General features: G+C 35.6%; 1 protein-coding gene across 2 annotated transcripts in view; it reads right to left on the bottom strand.

Annotated features, from left to right (window-relative positions):
• Positions 1–19672, bottom strand: part of KPNA1 (karyopherin subunit alpha 1) — a 72587-nt gene that overhangs the window by 9413 nt on the left and 43502 nt on the right. For both annotated transcript variants that reach the window (XM_057696779.1, XM_057696781.1), the window contains 7 exons: positions 17251–17350; positions 15092–15186; positions 8215–8346; positions 7123–7211; positions 6568–6667; positions 5831–5994; positions 4241–4319 (listed from right to left, as the gene is read on the bottom strand). In XM_057696779.1, coding sequence (XP_057552762.1) covers positions 4241–4319; positions 5831–5994; positions 6568–6667; positions 7123–7211; positions 8215–8346; positions 15092–15186; positions 17251–17350 — 759 coding nt within the window. The remainder of the gene's footprint in view (positions 1–4240; positions 4320–5830; positions 5995–6567; positions 6668–7122; positions 7212–8214; positions 8347–15091; positions 15187–17250; positions 17351–19672) is intronic.

The raw sequence follows: 19672 nt of genomic DNA, 5'->3' as shown, positions 1-19672 counted from the left end.
CACAGCTGCTAAACACACTTAATATGGCACAATGTGCCTTATTCACTTTCCTATGCCCATAGCATATTAAAATGTCTTTCAGGTAAATGTATCAAATGGCCAGCAATTCATAAGTGATCTCAGATTTTTAAGACTTCTGATAACTTTCTACCTGGTAGTCAATGAAACAATACATACTTAGTTAAGTATACCAGGTGCTTTATAGGATACAAAGATTAAGAGCATATGCCCCCAGCTATCAAACAGCTTACAAAGGTGAGGAAGATAAAACAAATATACATAAACAAGGAGATCTACTCTACCAGAAACTAAAGTTATAATGAATAAAATAATATGAGACAGGTTCAAGAATCAATCACTGAACAAAAGAATAGGATATCTAGTCTAGAAACAAATGCAAGCATTTATAAAGAATTAAATATATAATAAAATTAATCCTTTCTTCCTCCAATGACTGGTAGTCTTTTTTTTTTTTTTTTCTTTTTTTAAATTTATTTATTTATTGGCTGTGTTGGGTCTTCGTTACTGCACACGGGCTTTCTTTAGTTGAGGTGAGCAGGGGCTACTCTTCGTTGTGGTGTGTGGGCTCCTCATTGCCGTGGCTTCTCTTGTTGTGGAGCATGGGCTCTAGGCACATGGGCTTCAGCAGCTGCGGCACATGGGCTCAACAGTTGTGGCACACGGGCTTTGTTGCTCCACAGCATGTGGGATCTTCCTGGAGCAGGGATTGAACACGTGTCCTCTGCATTGGCAGGAGGATTCTTAACCACTGCACCACCTAGGAAGCCCCTGGTAGTCTTATTTAATAGATGGTACTAGAATAAGGGGCAACTAGTTGAAAATTTTTTAAAAATTCAATTCTTAACCCCAAACAGTTACTAAAATAAATTTGCAACCTGTTTAAAGAGTAAATATAAAAAAGAAACCATAAAGCAGAAGAAAATATTAGTTAATAGCTGGTTTGGGGACAGTGAAGGACTTTCCAAGTATAAAAACAATACAGGAAATTATAGGGAAAAAATTAAAATTTCACCAAATAGAAATTTTTGCATGTCAAAAACTCATGTGAGGGACTTCCCTGGTGGCGCAGTGGTTAAGAATCTGCCTACCAATGCAGGGGACACGGGTTCAAGCCCTGGGCCAGGAAGATCCCACATGCCTTGGAGCAACTAAGCCCATGTGCCACAGCTACTGAGCCTGTGCTCTAGAGCCCATGAGCCACAACTGTTGAGTCTGAGTGCCACAACTACTGAAGCCAGCGCACCTGGAGCCTGTGCTCCGCAACAAGAGAAGCCACCACAATGAGAAGCCCACATACCACAATGAACAAGAGTAGCCCCCATTCGCTGCAACTAGAGAAAGCCCATGTGTAGCAATGAAGACCCAACACAGCCAACAAATAAATAAATTTATTAAAAAAAAAAAAAACTCATGTGAAAATTAAAATGCATACCACACAATGTGAAAAATATTTGCAACAGAAAAGAGGGTTGCTGTGTTTAATATGTAAATTAATAAGAGAAACTACAATTTTAATAGAAAATTACCTCTCAAAGTAACAAAAGAAATAAATGCCAATTAAAATGAAGCCAATTTTTGCCTATTAAATTAATTTAACTCAAAAAATAACAAAACTTGTGAATACTTCAGGAGGAGTAGTAAGGAAAAAAAGACTTCACGGGACGGGGCCAGGGAGAAACCTTGAAACACAGGAATTCATAAGCAAAGAAGAGGGAAGACACAGCAGACAGAAGGGTTAGAAATGAAAAAATGCTGAAATAGGCTGAGATAGTCTACATATCAGTGAGGCTATTAAGGAAGGGTTCTGTACCCAAAAAATTAATAGGAGGCTAGAAAGAAGAATGAAACTAAAATACTGAAGTATTCCTTAGTCTTTCAAGGTTATCTCAAAGACATTAAAGAAGTTCATTGTTTCCAGGAGGAAGATAATGTGAACGAAGTTATTTTAGGAAAGAGTAAGCTGTTATTAGGAAGAGTACACTGAGAGGGGTAAATGCCTGGGAGAGCAGGAGGATAAGTAAGATAGGTAGAGCAACAACCCCTGCATGTAAGAAAACAGGGCCCAAACTAAGGTAATCAGATGTGGATCTAGAAATACTAAGAATCAATAAGACCTGCTGACTTGCTATACAAAGTGTGAGAAATGGAGACACCAAATATGACTGCTAAGTTTCAAGAGTGGTGAATAGCTGTACCATTAATTGAAGGGGGAAAAAAATCAAGACTTGGAACTCACTTTGTGCGAAAGAAGATAAGGCGAGACAGGTACTTGAGACATGGCACTAGAACTTGAGAGGTTGGAACTAGATGTATAGATTCAGAACTTCATTTATTCAGTAAATATTAAAAAATATTTACTGAATATTTTCAGTCTCTATACACTGTGCCAGGGACTATTACAGAAGCACAAAAATGAACAAGAATGACACAGTTCCACCTCTACAAGCTTACAATCTAGTAGACAGTTACAATACACTGTGATAAGTACTATGATGGTGAGACAAAAGGAGGAGCAGCCAATTTTAGAGTTAGCTTCTCAGAGAACATAATGTTAATAACAAGGTTTGAAGCACGAGAAGACACTAGTGGCAGAATGAGGATCTGTGTGAGCAACTAGTCAGAACAGGGATGGGGATGGAGGCATATGTTCCACGTGGAGGGAAGCAAGCCATGTGTTAAATCTCAGAGCTGAGCGTGGTCACAGCTAATACATAGGAATAAACATGGCAAAAGCACAGAGCATGACATGGGAGGGGGTAGACAGAAACTTTTTTTAAATAGCAAATACACCAATATGGTTTTAAAATTCAGAAAATAAAAAGGACTATACAGTTAAAAGCCTCCTTTCCATTCCTATACCCCAGGTACCCGGTTCTCTATAGAGAAAATCAGTGTTGTTTCCTGTGTATGCTTCCTGAGAAATTTTATGCAAATACAGTCAAACACATATATTTGTTTTCTTCTCCTCCCTGCCCCTCTTTTACACAAATAGTAATATATCCTACATACTACTCTGCCCCTTGTTTTTCTTTTTAAACAACAGAACCTGGAAATCTTTCCATATGCATGCTTAATAGCTTCTTTATTCTGTTGCATAGCATTTCATTATACAGGTGCCAATTTTAAAGGATCTTAAACACTGTCCAAGGACAATAGAAGGTCATAAAAAGATTTTAAGAGAACGACACGATCAAATTTGCATTTTACAAGCATCCTTCTAGTGATATGGGAATGGTACAAGAAATGTCTGAACTAAGCACAAAGAATGAGTAGAAATGGCAATCATTAGCAACTGATGAGAAAGATGGAAGAAAGGGAATAATCAAACTAATGTCTGGGTTTTTGGCTTGGCCAACTGTTGGGGCCATTCACTGAGACAGGAACATAAATAAGCAGAGGTCCAGACATACCAGGAAAAATAATGAGTTCCCTTGTACACAGAATAAATTTAAAGTTAAATATTAAGAGTTGGAAGACACCTGAGAACAATTCAGTCTCCTAATTTTAGAGATTAGAAAAGTGAAGACATTAAATGTCTTGCTGAAAGTCAGAGCTGGCTAGGACTAAAGAGCTAAGGCTAAAACCTAATCCACTCCGGGGGATAATCCCATAAACAGAAAAGAACAGGTAAAGGAGCTTGCTAAGGAGAAATAAATGGACAATAAGGCAGGAGACCCAAAATACTTCAACACCACAGAAGCCTATGAAAATAATTTTAAAGATGATGCCAATGCATCTAAAAGATCAAGAAGAAAAATGGCTAGAACAATCCACTGTGAGTGATGTATCTCAATATAAAAGTTGAATGGAGTAAAGGGTGACATTAAGAACTAGGAGGGAAGATCCTTCTCACATAGGAAACTTACCATGTACAAAAAAGGAGGAAGCTATCAGGGAACATGAGATGAAGATGACAGAAAGGATGTACTGGAGGCTTCTAATGCTCACAAGAACCCCTTCAAGTAGAAGTAGTGGGAAATAAACCTAACTAAAAGGATAAGTTACACCACAGGGGAACCCAGAAATGCTATAAGCAATAGGTCAAGACAGAGAGAGTGAAGGTATTGAAAGCAGTTGCCAAAGCCAACACTTTTAACAAACATTAATGAAACAAAGTATCAATTCTCCCCAATAAGATGGAGTTAAATACTATAACAGAAACATAATCATGAGGGGTGCTATTTCTGAAGGAAAAAAAATAGTTACAATTTATTCATACCTGTGTCTGAATATCATCGCCTGTGACAATGTTTCCCACAGCTCGCAAAGCAGGAGAAACCACTTTATAATCATTATGCCTGCAACCATAAAAAATGTGTTATATCCAACAGTTCTATCTTTAATCTCTTTTCCTTAGGGCTGAAACCCAAAAGAAATTAATATGATAGGATCTTGCAGCAAAAAGGTACCTATGGTGGTTATTAAAGGAATCTTATCATGATGAGGAAATGTTTTTGTTGACCCCAAGAGGGGTCACCCCAAGATCCCAAGAAGGGCTGTCTTTCCCTTTATTTAGTATTTTTGGATAAAAACTGCAAATCTGTTCCAATCTTTCCCAGATATTCCATCACCTAGAGTCCAAGTTTTCCCTCTCAGTCTTTAATACAGGTTTCATTTCCTCTTTACTTGGTCTCTATGGTTGCTGAGATAATGGAGAGCAAGGGTAACATTTATATGGCACTTCTAAGTTTTACAAATCATTTAATTTTCACAGGAATAAAAATATATCAACAGTTGAGCTAACCTGAAAATGAAAGCCAGGCTTCACACTTCTAATAGTAAACTCTTTCTACTAAATCTCAGCTGACTTACTGGTCTGAAAAACCCCTCCACAAATCTTTTATATATCTGAAGACAGATATTAAGTCTTGATTGCAGGCTAAATAAGTTAATACCCTTTAACTTTCCTTAAAAATCTTATTTTCTCTCCCCTTTAATGACATTGATCACTCTTTTAAAAACTATGTCAGTTTCTTCACATTTAAGATCTGATGACCCAAAAGAAACGGCTAAAATATATAGTAATCTAGTGACTACAGAACACAAAAGATTACTTCCCAAATTCTGAATGCTGTGCTTCTGACTCCTCCAGCATCACATTGCTTTTATTTCACAAGAGCATTATGTTGCTGATCTGCACCCAGTCTGTGGTCAGCTCTAACCTAAGAGTTTTGCATTCTATATATCATACTATCTAATTCATTCCACATGTCATCTATGGGGCAGTGTTTCCTTGCATCTACTTTGTACTTACTCCAATAAATTTCACACGGCTTGTAATTAAACACTATTTCCCCATCATGTTATCACTCATTTTCTTCCTTCAACAGTATTTTCTAAAAACCTGATTAATACAGTCTCAAATTATTTATGCCATCAGTAAATCTTCCACTTCATAAATGAAAGGTATCACAAAGTGATACAGCAAAATAAAAGTCAAAGTCTGACACCAGTCTAGGTTAAGCTCTAAATGAGACAAAAGATAAGAAATGGCTGTTTTTAGTGGCAATAAGCCTTCTGCTATTCAGTGGTTGGTCTCAGGTCATTAATCATGAGCTAGAATTACATAGATCAGAGTTTTCCAAATGTTTCTGCCGAAGGGCTGCTTACAGCAGAAGAGTAAGAGGCTCTTTATAACTCTTAAAACAATAAACAAACAAACAAATCTGACAGGATTATAAAAAAGTAACAAAAGACAGTAGCCCAAAGCACAATAAATCAATATAAGGCATTAATATTTGAGTATCAGCAACTAGAAAACTAACATGAGAGACAAAAGAACAGACACACTTTCTTAAAGATATCTTACATTAGCAACTCTACGAGTCTCCTACATACTCCTGCATCAATGACTGCTTGAATTTTATCATTGGGTCCATCTGATAGATATGAGAGGGCCCAGCAGGCATCAGCCAGTACGTCAGTGTCACTGACAAACAGCAACCAGGAAAGCACATTCAGACAGGGGGATACCTGTAAAGGGAAGATGATATGATTATGAAATTCAACAGAATAAAAGCAAGAAGTGAAGGGAGAAACTCCAGAAAGCAACCAGGCACACACCTGGTGACTTCTGGGGTGATTAATACTTCCAGAGATGAAGTAGTAAGTGGCCAAGGGACATTTCCATCTTTGGGAATGAAGTCAATAACTTTGCAGTTTACTTTGATGAGGCAGTCAGAGCCCAAGGAAAACAATTCCAAACAGCAAAGCTTAATATATATCGATTCTCAGAGTGAGATTCCTTGTCAAAACACTCTTAAAACACTCTTTGTGGATCAGAGAGGTAAAGGAATTTTCGTAAGTGTTAAAGCTAGGAAATTCTCCATTTTAGATACTTCGTTATGAACAAAAAATGCCATGTTTTAAGATTAAGTCAGAGCTTTTAACAGGCAGTGAAAATTTATTCCAAATTCAAACAAAAATAAACAACAAAAAGACCTATTTTTCTAGAAACAAATTATTCTTTTTATTCACATTAATATTGGTTGCTACACTCTTTTAACTGCACTTTTTCTGCCAATGTCCCACAAGCATAATCCTTACCTTTGCAAATTCTGGAGGTGGACTTTTCCCTCTACAGAGATTAGATAAAGCCCATACTGCATTCCGGGTCATGGTCAGGCGGTTTTGCTTTGAAAATAACCTATAAGCATAATGATGAAATGGTAAATGATATAACAGGAATTAATTCTCTAATGGCATAATATAAATATTTAACCACTTAATGCTACTGATAAACAGATGTCTTCAAATAGCTCTTCTCCAGAACAATAAAATTTAATTAATTCTAACACAAGGAATTCAGAATTCTGGCACTTGAATAATATAGGATGCCCAAGGAAATGATCTGAACAAGTTAGCAAGAAAATATCTGTGATGGAAAGTAACACTAGGAAATCCAAAATGATTTCCAAAGATGCACAGATTTCTGAGGAACTTTCCATATTTTTATTACTCACACACAAAAAAAAAAAACAAAAAGAAAGAAAGAAAGAAAGAAAGAAAAAGAAAGAAAGAAAGAAAGAAAGAAAGAAAGAAAGAAAGAAAGAAAGAAAGAAAGAAAGAAAGAAAGAAAGAAAGAAAAAGAAAGAAACTTACTGCAGAAGAGGGGGAAGAATATTGCAGTCTAAGACATAGTCCCTGCACATGGTACTATCTCCAGCAATGTTGCCAAGAGCCCAGACTGCCTGTGAAAGAATTATTCATTAATGACAGGTTGTAGAGTTTAATTTTCTCATTAATACTTTCAAAAAAGACGCCAACATATCACAATAACTCTTTACAAAATTATACAGTAGTTAATCAACATATTATACATGGACATTAACTCATCAGGGAGTCAAATGAAATAGCTGTGGGACTGGTGGAAGAAGGTCAATAATATTATAAAGTATACATGTGAATACTCATGGCAGTAGAATTTATTAAAAGGTGGTACCAGTTCTTATATATATTCTTTATCTTATGGAGCCCTACCCGTAAGTAACACTCCATACAGCTCTTGGAACATAGCAGAGATCCAAATGGCTTACTTAGCTGATTACAAATGTATTTTAAGCTTGCTTACAAAAGAAAACAGTGAGCCAAGAATTTAAGAGCAATCAAAATGCAGAAAACTTTACTCAACTTTTGGGGGTGATGGATATGTTAATTATCTTGACTGTATTAGAGTTTCATGGGTATACACCTACGTCAAAACTTTTAATATTATACACTTTAACCATAAGCAGTTTATTGCAGTTGATTACACCTCAATAAAGCTGTAGAAAATCATATTCATTTAATCATGATTTATATTTATGAATTTGACAAAGTTTGTAATAATTAAAAATTCATGTTTTCTAAGTGACTATCTACACCAAAGTGGCAAAGACTTGCTACTTCAATCAACACTAGAGATTACTACAAGAAAAAACTCAGTAACTGCTTACATGGTCTAAAAAGTATTACCTATAGGACTTAAAGAATTTCAGGGTTGGAAAGGAAAAATGGTTTTATGTTTCTAGGAGAAATTCTGCCTATATTCACTATGAAATTTTCTATTTTGGTTAAGTTTAGATTTCTAGAACACTCCCTCTGATGAACCATGGATTGTCATATCCAAGTGGTAAAACTGAGACTCTGAATATAAGACTGAAGGGAAAAATTATATTCTTTGACCTGTTTCTCTTTACTTGTTTCATTTTTTACCTGCTCCTGGACATCTTCAAACTCTGAGCTGAGCAACTCTATGAAGATAGGCACAGCTCCTGCCTGAATCACAATCCGGGTCTGAAGAGAATTTCCTGAAGCAATATTTGTCAGTACCCAAGCTGATTCAAACTATAAAGATAAAAATAATTTCATTATCTTATTAGAATTTAATAGCTTCTTTGCTTATAACAATAAGGTTTACTGTGCATGAAGAAAAGAATCTGAGATGATTATTTGCATATAATCTATCAGGTAAATACTATATTAATTTTAAAAGAAGAATTCCCAAAGAAATAACCTTAGCCTAGAGTAATATTCAGGGTGTCTAAAATTTCAGATCAAGGCAGAGCTGACATGAGACCATAAGAAGATTGAGGGAGTGCTTCATATACTGACATGGAATGATCTCCCAAGATATAAATGGAGGGGAAAAAAAAAAAAGAAAAACAATGTACATTAATATGGTACCATACTGTATTTTCCAAAAGAGCTAAGAAGGAATATATGTATTAATTTACTTATTGCACAGAATATCTCTTGAAGGAGTCACCATAAACTGCAAATACTTGTTACTTACATAGAGAGGTCGAGGTGAATGGGAAACAAGTATGGGAAGGATAGACATTTATCAGAGCAAAGTCTTTACGTACCTTTTGGCCTTAAACCATGTTTATTATCTAATAGAAAATAAAATTAAATAATTTCTATAAAATGGGCAAAGTGAAACGGGGAAAGAATAATGATATAAAATGCGTAAAATATAGGCAGAGTGAAAAAGGCTGAAGACAATTTAAATGATAAGTAGTCTGAAAGGAGTTAACAAGCATACATGTAACAGAAACGGCAACTTGAGAGCATAAAAGCTTCCAATAAATGAGAAGTCTCTAAACCAAGGCACAGAGGTAAGACTTTCTAAAAAAAGAGCATTCTTAGAGGCTGATAAACTGGTAAACAGAAGGTATGAAGGAAATTACAGCCAACAAAAAATACAGCTTGTTATTAATTCTACACATCACTACAGTAACTTGACTCTCTAGCCTACTAGGATGAAATCCAAGAATGACCTCTTAAATCCAAGAATGAACTCTTACAATTCTATTTAGAGTTCTTAACTTTAGTTTTGTTTCCTTCTCCTGTTCTGTCTTCTACTTAATATTCTTTAATAAAGCACACGTGGGGGGAAAAAATTCAGTGACATGCCCCTTGAATGAGAAATCAATAAAAAGTCATCAAAAGATGGAGCTGTGACTCTTTTAAGCCATTGGGTCAATTGAAAGGCAGCTGTCATATGGAAAACTAAATCATCAATCACTTGGGGTATGGGAAAAATGAAAGACATGGGAAGACAATCTGATTAACACAGTCCAAAGCTACATGAATGATAGTAAAGTCACAGCAGAAGACACTTAAAGAAGGGGATATTCAAAGAAACCTAAAATTTGATAAACAGAAGTGAAATAAAGTGGTGTGACAGCCAGTTAGGATACTGATATTACAGCAGCAGGAAGGCTAGACTAGGAGCACCAGTTAATGGAAACATTTTTTTTACCTGATCACTCTTTGCTTTAAAAGAAGTTCAGGAGACTTTTAAACACTGAGTATCACAAAATAAAAACTCATCTTATACCACCTCTGTAATTAAATTACTACTCAAACCAATGTTCAAACCCTTTTCAATCTGTCTGAATTGAAACTTGACATCTATACAGTACTTTATATTTTCAAAGCATTATTCGCACACTCTCAAGTGCTCCTTACAACAACCCAGAGAAGCCTGGCTTTTCTAGTTTAGGAATGAGGAAACAATCAGAAAAAGATCCAATAATCACTGATAATTTGAGTAATGCCAGTCAAAGAGAGCTAGATTATAGCATCCTAATCTAGTAGGCTTCTGGCCGAAACCATAGTTTCCTCTCTGAAACACACCTGTAATACTGACAAGAGTCTTCTAATTGCTTGTAGTTTTGGTATATATGGCAAGAAATTTCAAATAATGATATATGCCAGATTATTTAGGGAATGCTAAAAGGAAATAGAGTTCACATAAAATGTAGCTTCTTTTGCTTACTAGGAAAAAGAACTAGTAAAAGAGACATATGAAGTGAGTACAAAAGCAAACTTTCCTACAAGAAAGGTTCAAAGTTTGACAGAGTCATCAGCATCTGAGACCAAGTTAAAAAAACGAAAACTTTGAGGAAAAGCAACCTATGAAGAATGAATAAGATCAGCATACACAGCCATCTATATCAAAGAGAAAAAGGTTTGCTGTAAGATTTTGACGCAAAAGAAATGGTAACAATAACCTGAGTAGATAAAGGATATATTAAAGAGTTATCAATGAGAAGAAATTAGAATGATAATTGCTAACAGAATTCAAACTGCTGTTTGTCTGATGAGGTTTAGCACGAAAGGTCTCCCAGAAAAAGAGAATTCCAGATGCCACTGAAGTGAAAAAAATGGAGAAGCAAAACAAAATAGAGTGAGAATGATTAGGAGAATGGAGAATAAGTAAATAATAGCCAGAACATGAATGGAAGAAAACTGGAAATTAAGACTACTCAACGAAAGAAGAATGTACCAGAGCTATGTTTATTACTAAGAAGTATATAACGATTATAACCTCTGAATGCAAAGAAGATTCAAGGTCTCTCTTGGTAAGAATGGAAATCAGAAAGTACTTTTGCCGTTACTGGGGACGGAAGAAGATGAATAACTATAAACAGAGGGCCACTGAAAATTCAAATCATATTCATGGATTAATAAGGCATAAAACACACACACACACAGTGCTGATTACTGTGATGTTTACCTTGTAAGAATTCATCAAGCTCTATCTGTGCAATTTTCTATACCCACGTGTATATGTGTGACATGAGAAGGTGGGGGGAAGAAAGAGAGTGAGAGATAGAAAGAAAGAGAGAGAGAGAGGGAGAGACTGAGAATTCCCCATGAGTATAGACCCCTGTTAAAGTGCTGGAAGAAGCAACTTCCAAATGTGTTTAATATTTAAGTATGTTTTTAAACAACTGGTTGTACTTTGAACTATGTAGTTTCTCTTTCACTGGGTATGCCAGTCATTATTTTTTGAGTGGGGTGAACATTTCAGTCTCAGGTCCCAGAGCAGATTTTAACATGAAAGAGAGCTGTGAAAAGGGAATGCCCAGAGCTGATACCCAAAACAACTGCACAAAGGTATAACAGAAATGGCCAGAAAAGGTAATTTAAGTAAGTAACCATGCAATTCAAGAAAAACTCAGCAACATGATGAAATTTAAAAAATTTAAGAAATGGTATATCACCTGAAGTGATACCCAAAATAACTATAATCTTTACTCCTCTTTGTTGTTTTAAACTACTGTGTTCTTAGTGTTCCAAGAATGGCATCATGCAAGGAAACAACCTGTCATGCAGCTGCGATTACTTATAAATTATAATTCCACTATTATTTTTCACTGTCCAGAACTTTCTAATAAGGCTACAATTGAAATTGAAGGACACAATGAAGATTTGGTATGTTCTCTCTTTCCTTTCTCAATCTCTACCTTCTGGTGCTCAGTTCCTTAAAATAAGGAAAATGAGAATCCAAAACTGAAGTACTTCTGACCTCCTATCAAGTTTCCCACTCCAGGTTGAAGTACGCCTGGTTCCCTTTCTCCATATGGATCAGGACTCTGTTGCTGGCCACTTTGCCGGTTCCACTCTGGTTCCTAGCAAATGCCAGGCTCACCTGGAGAGCAAGTGAAAAGAGAGGCTCACATCAGAAAAATAAATCCAGATATCAAATTCTGCAGAGAACAGTGCCTGAGTCATCTGAGCAACCTTTCAAGATAAGGTAAAGGCATCAATGAAGATGGGAAAAAACACAGGAGGATGAAGGCTTACTGCAGTTTATCACATTAAGCTTTTAGTGTGGACAAGAAAGGTAGAAATGGGAAAACTAAACCAATTTAATTCAAATTTACAATGTTAAGAGGAGTATCTATTTAATGACTGGAACTAGCAGGCAACTTACTTACTTCTAGCTATTTTTATAAGCTTCTATAAGAAGGTATGGGAATATGCCATCTCAGCACTGCAAAAAACAGTACAAAGATGTCAGACCTGGACTCAAAAACACAAAGTGGGCCCAGGGAATACACCATAAGGCAGACCAATCTCGTGTCAAGGCTCAAGTATGTCTGAGGCCTACATGTCACTGTGCTTGAGAATGCTGTTAGTTAAACGGCACAGTCTGCTTCCAAAGTCCTAGATTCCACCCATATTCATCTCATTTGAGGGCAAGTGAGTTTCTATGTAGCACTGCCAAAAGCAGGCATCTTTATCCGCCTGGTTTGCAGTATCCCACTGACTTGGGGATAAGGAAAGCCAGAAAGGAAGTGACGAGATCCTTCACGAGGATTCACAGTTCTTTATCTATGGAATGAAGGGATTAAGTTTGTCCAAGGATTTATTATTGAGTTTAGCTATCATGACTATATATTATTACTCTCTTTCTAGGAGAGAAATGGCAAACACCCCATTCCAAAGACATACTATTCAAATTTCTAACAAGCAGGTAGGAATATCACAGACAACTCACATCCTAGCACTCTCCAAGAAGACAGAGGAAGGAATACCCTCCAAGCTTCCCAGAACATGTCTAATTATTTGACCATGAAGCCTCCTGGCTCTAAGGTCTCCATCAGTATATCTGCTCCTCCTGCTTCTGGGGTAGTCAAGGTTACTCACTAGTCACACTGGAGAAAGAACACCATATTATGCTTAAATGTACACAGAAGAACAGCTGGGGATGATGACCTTTTTATAATAAACAGGTTCATTATCTCTAGAGTCTCTGGACTGCTAAAGTGAAAATCATGAGGTGGTCACTTCCAGAGGAATCATTTCTCAATCTTTCAGCCTAATTATTAATTAGACTGCACAAGGGTGGAATCTGAGAATTTTGATAGAAGCAAATTAGAGCTTTCTGAAGGCTTTCATCTTCATATGTGTTAAGACACAAACCCTAGGATTACAAAATCAAAAATGATGTAGAATTTACAAGTGTTAGCCAGGAGAGGGCAATGTCTGAGAGAATATACTGTGCTCTTTAGGGAATACTGGAGAAGGCAGGGATGGGGAAAGCCCAATTCTCTGACATTTTTCATTTTAGGACTAGAAAGTTATACCATCTTACTTTTTTTGTTGTTTTTTTTTGTTTGTTTTTTATTCTTTTGTTTTCTTTATGTACCATCTTCCTTCAATGCATTAAGGAACTGGACCTCTGCAACCACCTACTAAAAACTGCTAAGTCCAGGAGTAAATTTTATACCTCCGAATTACTCTCCCTGTCAGAGATAGGACAGAAAGATATTTTCACAAAAACAAAATGATAATTTTCCCTACCTCCCTCTTTCCTACAAAGCTTTTCAAATGATAAACTGCAGTAAGGCTCTTCATTTGGTCCCTCTGGTTCTCTTGGCAGGTTGCTCAGGGGCTCAGGCTCTGCTCTCTGCAGTATTGGCTGTCTGGATTTCCTTTTTTTCTGAGAAAAGTCCTCTTTCTTTGCTCTCTAGGTGAACCTGATTATTTTCCAGGTGTCTGGTGATCCTGGCCTTAGCTGGGGACCAGAATTACAATCCAGGAAGCAGCTAGCAAAACAGAATCTTAATTCACATGAACATGGGGATTAGTAAATGTCAAACTGGAGAAGAAAAATTGATGGGACACTGAAGTACTCTACCTTTTCTGGATTTCCTGTTTTTCCTCTGGAAGGAACTCATCACCGCAACAAATAGAGTAAAAGAAAGAGAAAGATGGGATGGGAGGAAAGGAGAGAAAATATCAAGACCAAGCATCAAGTCTTATGAATCATCAATAATGCTCTGAACAGTAAGGAATCTGGGGAGAGGAGTTGTTACTTATAAAAATGCCCCAGTCCTTGTTACACTCTTAGAGTAAGGCAAAGGTAAATAAGGGGTGAAAGCTATCTTTATAATTAACTTATAAGCAAATATTTACTTGGAAAAATAACCCCATTTTGTAATCTACATAGGACCTAACCAATCTTTATAGTTGCTGAATCTTTCTAAAGGGCCTGAGTCCCTCAGAATAGATCCTACAAGTGAGAATTTAGAAATCATAGGTATCTGTTAAAGAATAACACAGAAACTGATTCAGCTGTTTACTCCAAGGAAGTCTAGCTATTGAATTACTTAATTACCAGTTTACTTAAGACCGAACTTTATTCAGGAACAATACAGAATTTTTAAATTTCTAGATAACTCCCAAGATGAAAGTCAGTTGATAGCTGGTTCTTTTTACTGTAAAAATTATCTAATTCAGAAGTTGTCAAATTTTCTCTTGGAACCCCTATACAACAGCATTGACAGAGTAAATTAACACAGGAAAAAGCACACACATTCCCAGCAAGGCTACATCCTTGTCAGCTCTTCTGGGGTGGGATGGGGGGAGAGGATTAATTAGGACCAGGTTTGGGGATCAGTGAGTCTCTGATCTAGCTCATGTTACACAGCCCTGAGAAAGCCAACAAGTACAATCTAAAAATCCTTCAAAACCAAATTTTACACAGTCCACACTTAGGTCCTTATAATGGCTCCTTTACTGCAAACAATTCCCTACCAGGTAAGTATGATTCATAGTCATCATAAAATAATCTTTTACATGACTAAAAAAGACAAGAATTTGAAAGAGTAAAACCAAGGGCAAGGATATTAACAAACCAATCAAAGCAGCTTGCAATGTGGTTGTCAGGAACATCAGTATCAAAAAATTAACCCTTCATGTAGATTAAAATAAGTAACAAATCTGCATACAAAATGTAACTTTGCAAAGGGAATTAAGATATGATGCAAGAAATGTAAATGGTCCGCACCTGCAGTGTACAATTCTCTTTTCGTTTGAGGAACTCCACAAACCTGGCCACTACTCCTGGTGTGCTGATGACTTCATCAATAGGAGGATTAGGTTCTGTCTCCCCATAAAATAAAAGGAAAGAAAAACAATCCTTTGATTTCAAGGCAAGGACTCTATAAAGCTCAAACTTACTTCATAATATCCCTCCCTCCATTTTTAGCATCTCTTTCATGTTGGAAATCTAAAAAAAGAAAAAAAAAAAAACAATGTAAAATTTGAGTTCGGTCACTTTGACACTAGGGTAGCTTAAAAGGTTTCACAATAAGGGAAGCCTTACATGGAAATAATGGGCAGAATTCTTAAAAATTAAAATTACTGCCTCCACTGTTTCAGAAAACTGAGAAAGTAGGGGGAAAAAACGTCAAAGGACAACTACCGTTATTCTTTTGGTATACTTCCTTCTAGCCCTTTTTCTGTGTATGGGTTTTAATTCTATTTTTTAACATAAATTGTCTTAAGAAACTGGACTAGGAGATTCTGTGCTTGCAGGATCTAATTTTACAGCTGTATTGAAAGGTAGGAGCCAGTAAAAATTCACTAAGAATGACTTGCCAAATTCATCTCATTTTCATTTATGACAACAGAGTATCTTATAAGTAAAGTCATTCAATAGAAACGTGTTAGGCAAATAGATAAGAAATGTCCTAAACAATTAGCGCTGTAATTTCAGCAAGAAATTTGACAAAGTTTTTAATGACATTCATGTAGCCACACAAGAAAAATGGTAGCTGGATTACAGTACTACTAGGGACTCTTAGCCAAGTCAATGGCCTTACTGGAAAGAGATGACCAATGGTTCAGTGTTAATTTGTAGCAAGCTCTAATGACATGCTCTTTGCCAGGTTCAACATTTTTATCAACCATTCATATAAACACAACAAATAAATTTGATGATTACAATAAAAATGAAGTAGTTAACGTGCTAGATTATAAAAACACCATACAGAAAGAACAATAAGCCAAAGCTGGCAATAAAACAACAGAGATAAAGTAAAATTCAGCTTTTAACTTTTTTTAAAGCATTTAAAAAAATCCACGTGACTTAACAGACAAAACCTAAAAACAGTTAATAAAGAAAAGTACTAGGGAGTATAGACTGCTGAAAATACAATGAAACATCACTATGCCATGACTACCAAAATAAAAGATGTTAGCCTGGAGTATATTACTGGAATGTATAGTTTCAGGACAAGGAAGACAATCTCCCACCACACCTTAGAGTAATAAGAATGCATCTGGAGTACTGTATTCTAATTACCACATTTCAAGAGGAATGGCTGGCAAACTAGCAAACATGCAGGAAAGTAGCAGAGTGGTGAAAGGCCTTAGAAAACCACATTTTCTGAAAAACCCATCTCAGCATGCTGAAAAGAGATAAGACATTTTTAGAAGGGTGGGGAAGGTAACATGATAACGGCCTTCAGATATTTTTAACAGGCCATAATGCAAAAAATAAACCAATTACTTTTTTGCTATGGTGGTAGGTTTTCCTTCCAGTTAACCTCAAGGGATATGTTAATTTATCACTAAATGACTCCAAACAACCATAACTTACTATTGGGGGGGTGGGGGGGGTGGTGTCAACTGTTTTAATGTTGATTTACTATCAACATTTTAATATGGCTCAGAGTTCCAGAGTTCTTACTTGCCCAGATGACAAGAAGTATCACATTCCATTCTACCCTAATTATACAAAAAAAAAAAAAAGGTAGTTACCCTGTCCACCAATAAATCCCTACTTAAATTTCAGCGATAAACTGCTAACATTAAAATCAACAATTGCTACTCTTTAAAGTGATATTTTAAAAACGTTTTTCTTAAAAAAGAGTGGAGTTTCTCAATTTGAATTAACATGAACTATTGCTACTGTTCTTGTCATTTTAAGATCTTTTATAAGATACCTCAGAAATGAAAATAATGCTGTCTTCTGGTCCTGGTAAGATCGCACAAATAAAAAAGGAAATTCAATAATTTAGCCATGGCTCATATCAAAAATATGTCTGTATGTGTCCTTTTATTTTGTTGATAGACATACTCCAAAGTTACCTGTAGTGTGAAAAACAGATTATGGGAAAGTAATACTTTGTAAATAAATGAAAAAATATATTCAGAACTCACCTTTTGAAAGCAATTTTCTGAATTTCTGTGTTGCTGAAAGCTGTTGCTCTGGACTATTGGAAAATATCATTTCAATCATGTCTGAAGTAATAACACCACCCTGGAATCACAAACAAATAGCAAATATAATAAAATTTTAACTTAAATTCAAAGGAAAACAAAGATAGTACAAATTGTGGCCAAGTTACTGAGTTAATTATATTTATCTACAAGAGTTACACAAAGGTAGGATAATCTTTCATGTATAAATGTATGAGATGATTAATAATGCAATGAAGCCAAAAATCTTTGTCTATCATTAAAAAGCTCACAACCATGAGAAAGTAATCCTAGTAGTAAATAAACACTAAGACAGGTGTTTATTATTCTTCCTCTCCTGCTCATCACATGGCTGGCTGTTCCTTGTCATTCAGATTAAATGTTAAATTCTAAAAGAAGGCTTTTCCATGACCTTCAAATCTAAAGCAGCTACTCTATCCCTATCACATCACTCTATTTTAATCCTGTGTGCAACCCTTTTCACTATCAGTTATTCTTCTTAGTTATCTGTTTATTGCTTAGGTTCCCCCAGTATACTGTAACCTCCATGAAAGCCAAACACCCTATCTTACCACTCTATCCCTGATGGCTGGCATACTGTAGATGCTCAACAAATATTTACTGAATGAGTATAGAGTAGGCTTGTATAAATCACTGATTCTAGCCACTGCCAAATTCAACAACTGACTTAAATTCATTTAAAATTTCTATTTTCTTGCTTTATTAAATCGTTGCAGTTTCCCACTAATTTCCTGCTTTACTAGAGCTTTCCCATTTCCCACTATAACCCATCCCCAGCATCAGTAGTTGAACTTTCTTCTCTGGATCATTTGTCACAATGAAATAAAATTCTTATCATTTCATGAAGGGTAACAGTCAACAACATAAATCTGAAGAAAGCTGCACTGAGTTGTAAATGCTAGAAGGTTGGTAAGCAATATCCAACACTTAAGAATAAGCCATGGGGAGAATGAAGCATTCTGCTCTTAAGAGTCAGAAAAGTAACTACTTTTAAACTTACAAGTCTGATTCCTGAACCAATAAAGGTACCTATATGATTTTGTTATGAATATGTTTCCACATATATCTTTCTTTTCTTCCCTCTCTTATCCCCTTATCATATAACATAAGAGGTATTCACTTTACATTCACAGTATTTAAATATTGTTAACTATATATCATAGTATTTAAGTTACAGGATATCAAAGAGAGAAGTAAACATCATCCAAGGACGTTTCCCCTTCTGGGGAAAAGGTTAGTGCATTTTTAGTTGCATGCAGGATAGCTATATCCTGTTACAAGGAGGTATGACCCTGTCATTGTCTTTATCTGAGACTCAGTATGGTTTAAGGAGTTGGGTATGGATGCCCTGACTAATTGACTAATACAGTCCACAAAACACTTCATATCATTAGCATCCACTTAAAAAAAAAAAAAAAACAGCTTCCTGAAGAGCCTAGAAGAATTCACCACAAAAATAACAGTGTTGGCAACATCTACATAGATTCCAAAGCAATTTAAACTGCTCTAATTCCAAAAGAAAGCTGGTCCATAAAAACTGGATATCTATGAAGTAAAAAAAGAGAAAAAAAAATCTATAAAATACTATGCATAATATGCTACTATTTGTCCAAAAAAAGAGGGGGATGTTTATTGAAAGGAATAATAATCTAATTAAACAGTGGTTGCCACTGGGGAAAGAAACTGGTGACTAACGTAGAAGAAAAAGATTCTTCTTTTTTTGAAAACCATATGATCTATTAAAATACAGTTGATCAAAATAAACTGGAAATCTAAACAGGTGTGAGCTATATAAATAAAGCATAATTTTTATCTGTTTATGAAACCTCAAGAAAGTTACAAAATGGTTTAGAATAGAAATTCCAATAGTGACATGGAATCAATTTTTAAAATCATATGAGTATGTCCAATTTTGTACTCGGAATGAGTAACAAACTGGGATTTCCTTTAAAGTATCCCTTGGTATCAACTTTCAAGGAATAATTTTATAGTTACCTTTTTAAGTTTTAATAGCTGAACTGATCTTTATAATTGTTAATTCTATTTAACTGCATGTTTTTCAAAATATAATAAACATTTAATGAACATGAGTTTACAGACATAGTTTCCTTTTAAAAATGAAATGCCAAGTATTTTTGTAGCCATCTAACCTTTTTTCCTTTGGCCACATCACACGACTTGCAGGATTCTCAGTTCCCCTGTCAGGGACTGAACACGGGCCACAGCAGTGAAAGCCCAGTATCCTAATCACTAAGCTACCAGGGAACTCCCCTAACCTTTTTTTTTTAACCTCCAAAAAAAATCTAACCTCATATATTCATCAGAAAAAAACTAAAAAGAGTTTCTTTCATTATCCTACTTA

This window comes from Hippopotamus amphibius, chromosome 10, assembly GCF_030028045.1.
Source record: "Hippopotamus amphibius kiboko isolate mHipAmp2 chromosome 10, mHipAmp2.hap2, whole genome shotgun sequence".
Classification (NCBI taxonomy): domain Eukaryota; kingdom Metazoa; phylum Chordata; class Mammalia; order Artiodactyla; family Hippopotamidae; genus Hippopotamus; species Hippopotamus amphibius.
Note: the sequence above shows the minus strand (reverse complement) of the source record. Positions and strands in the feature narration are given on the sequence as shown.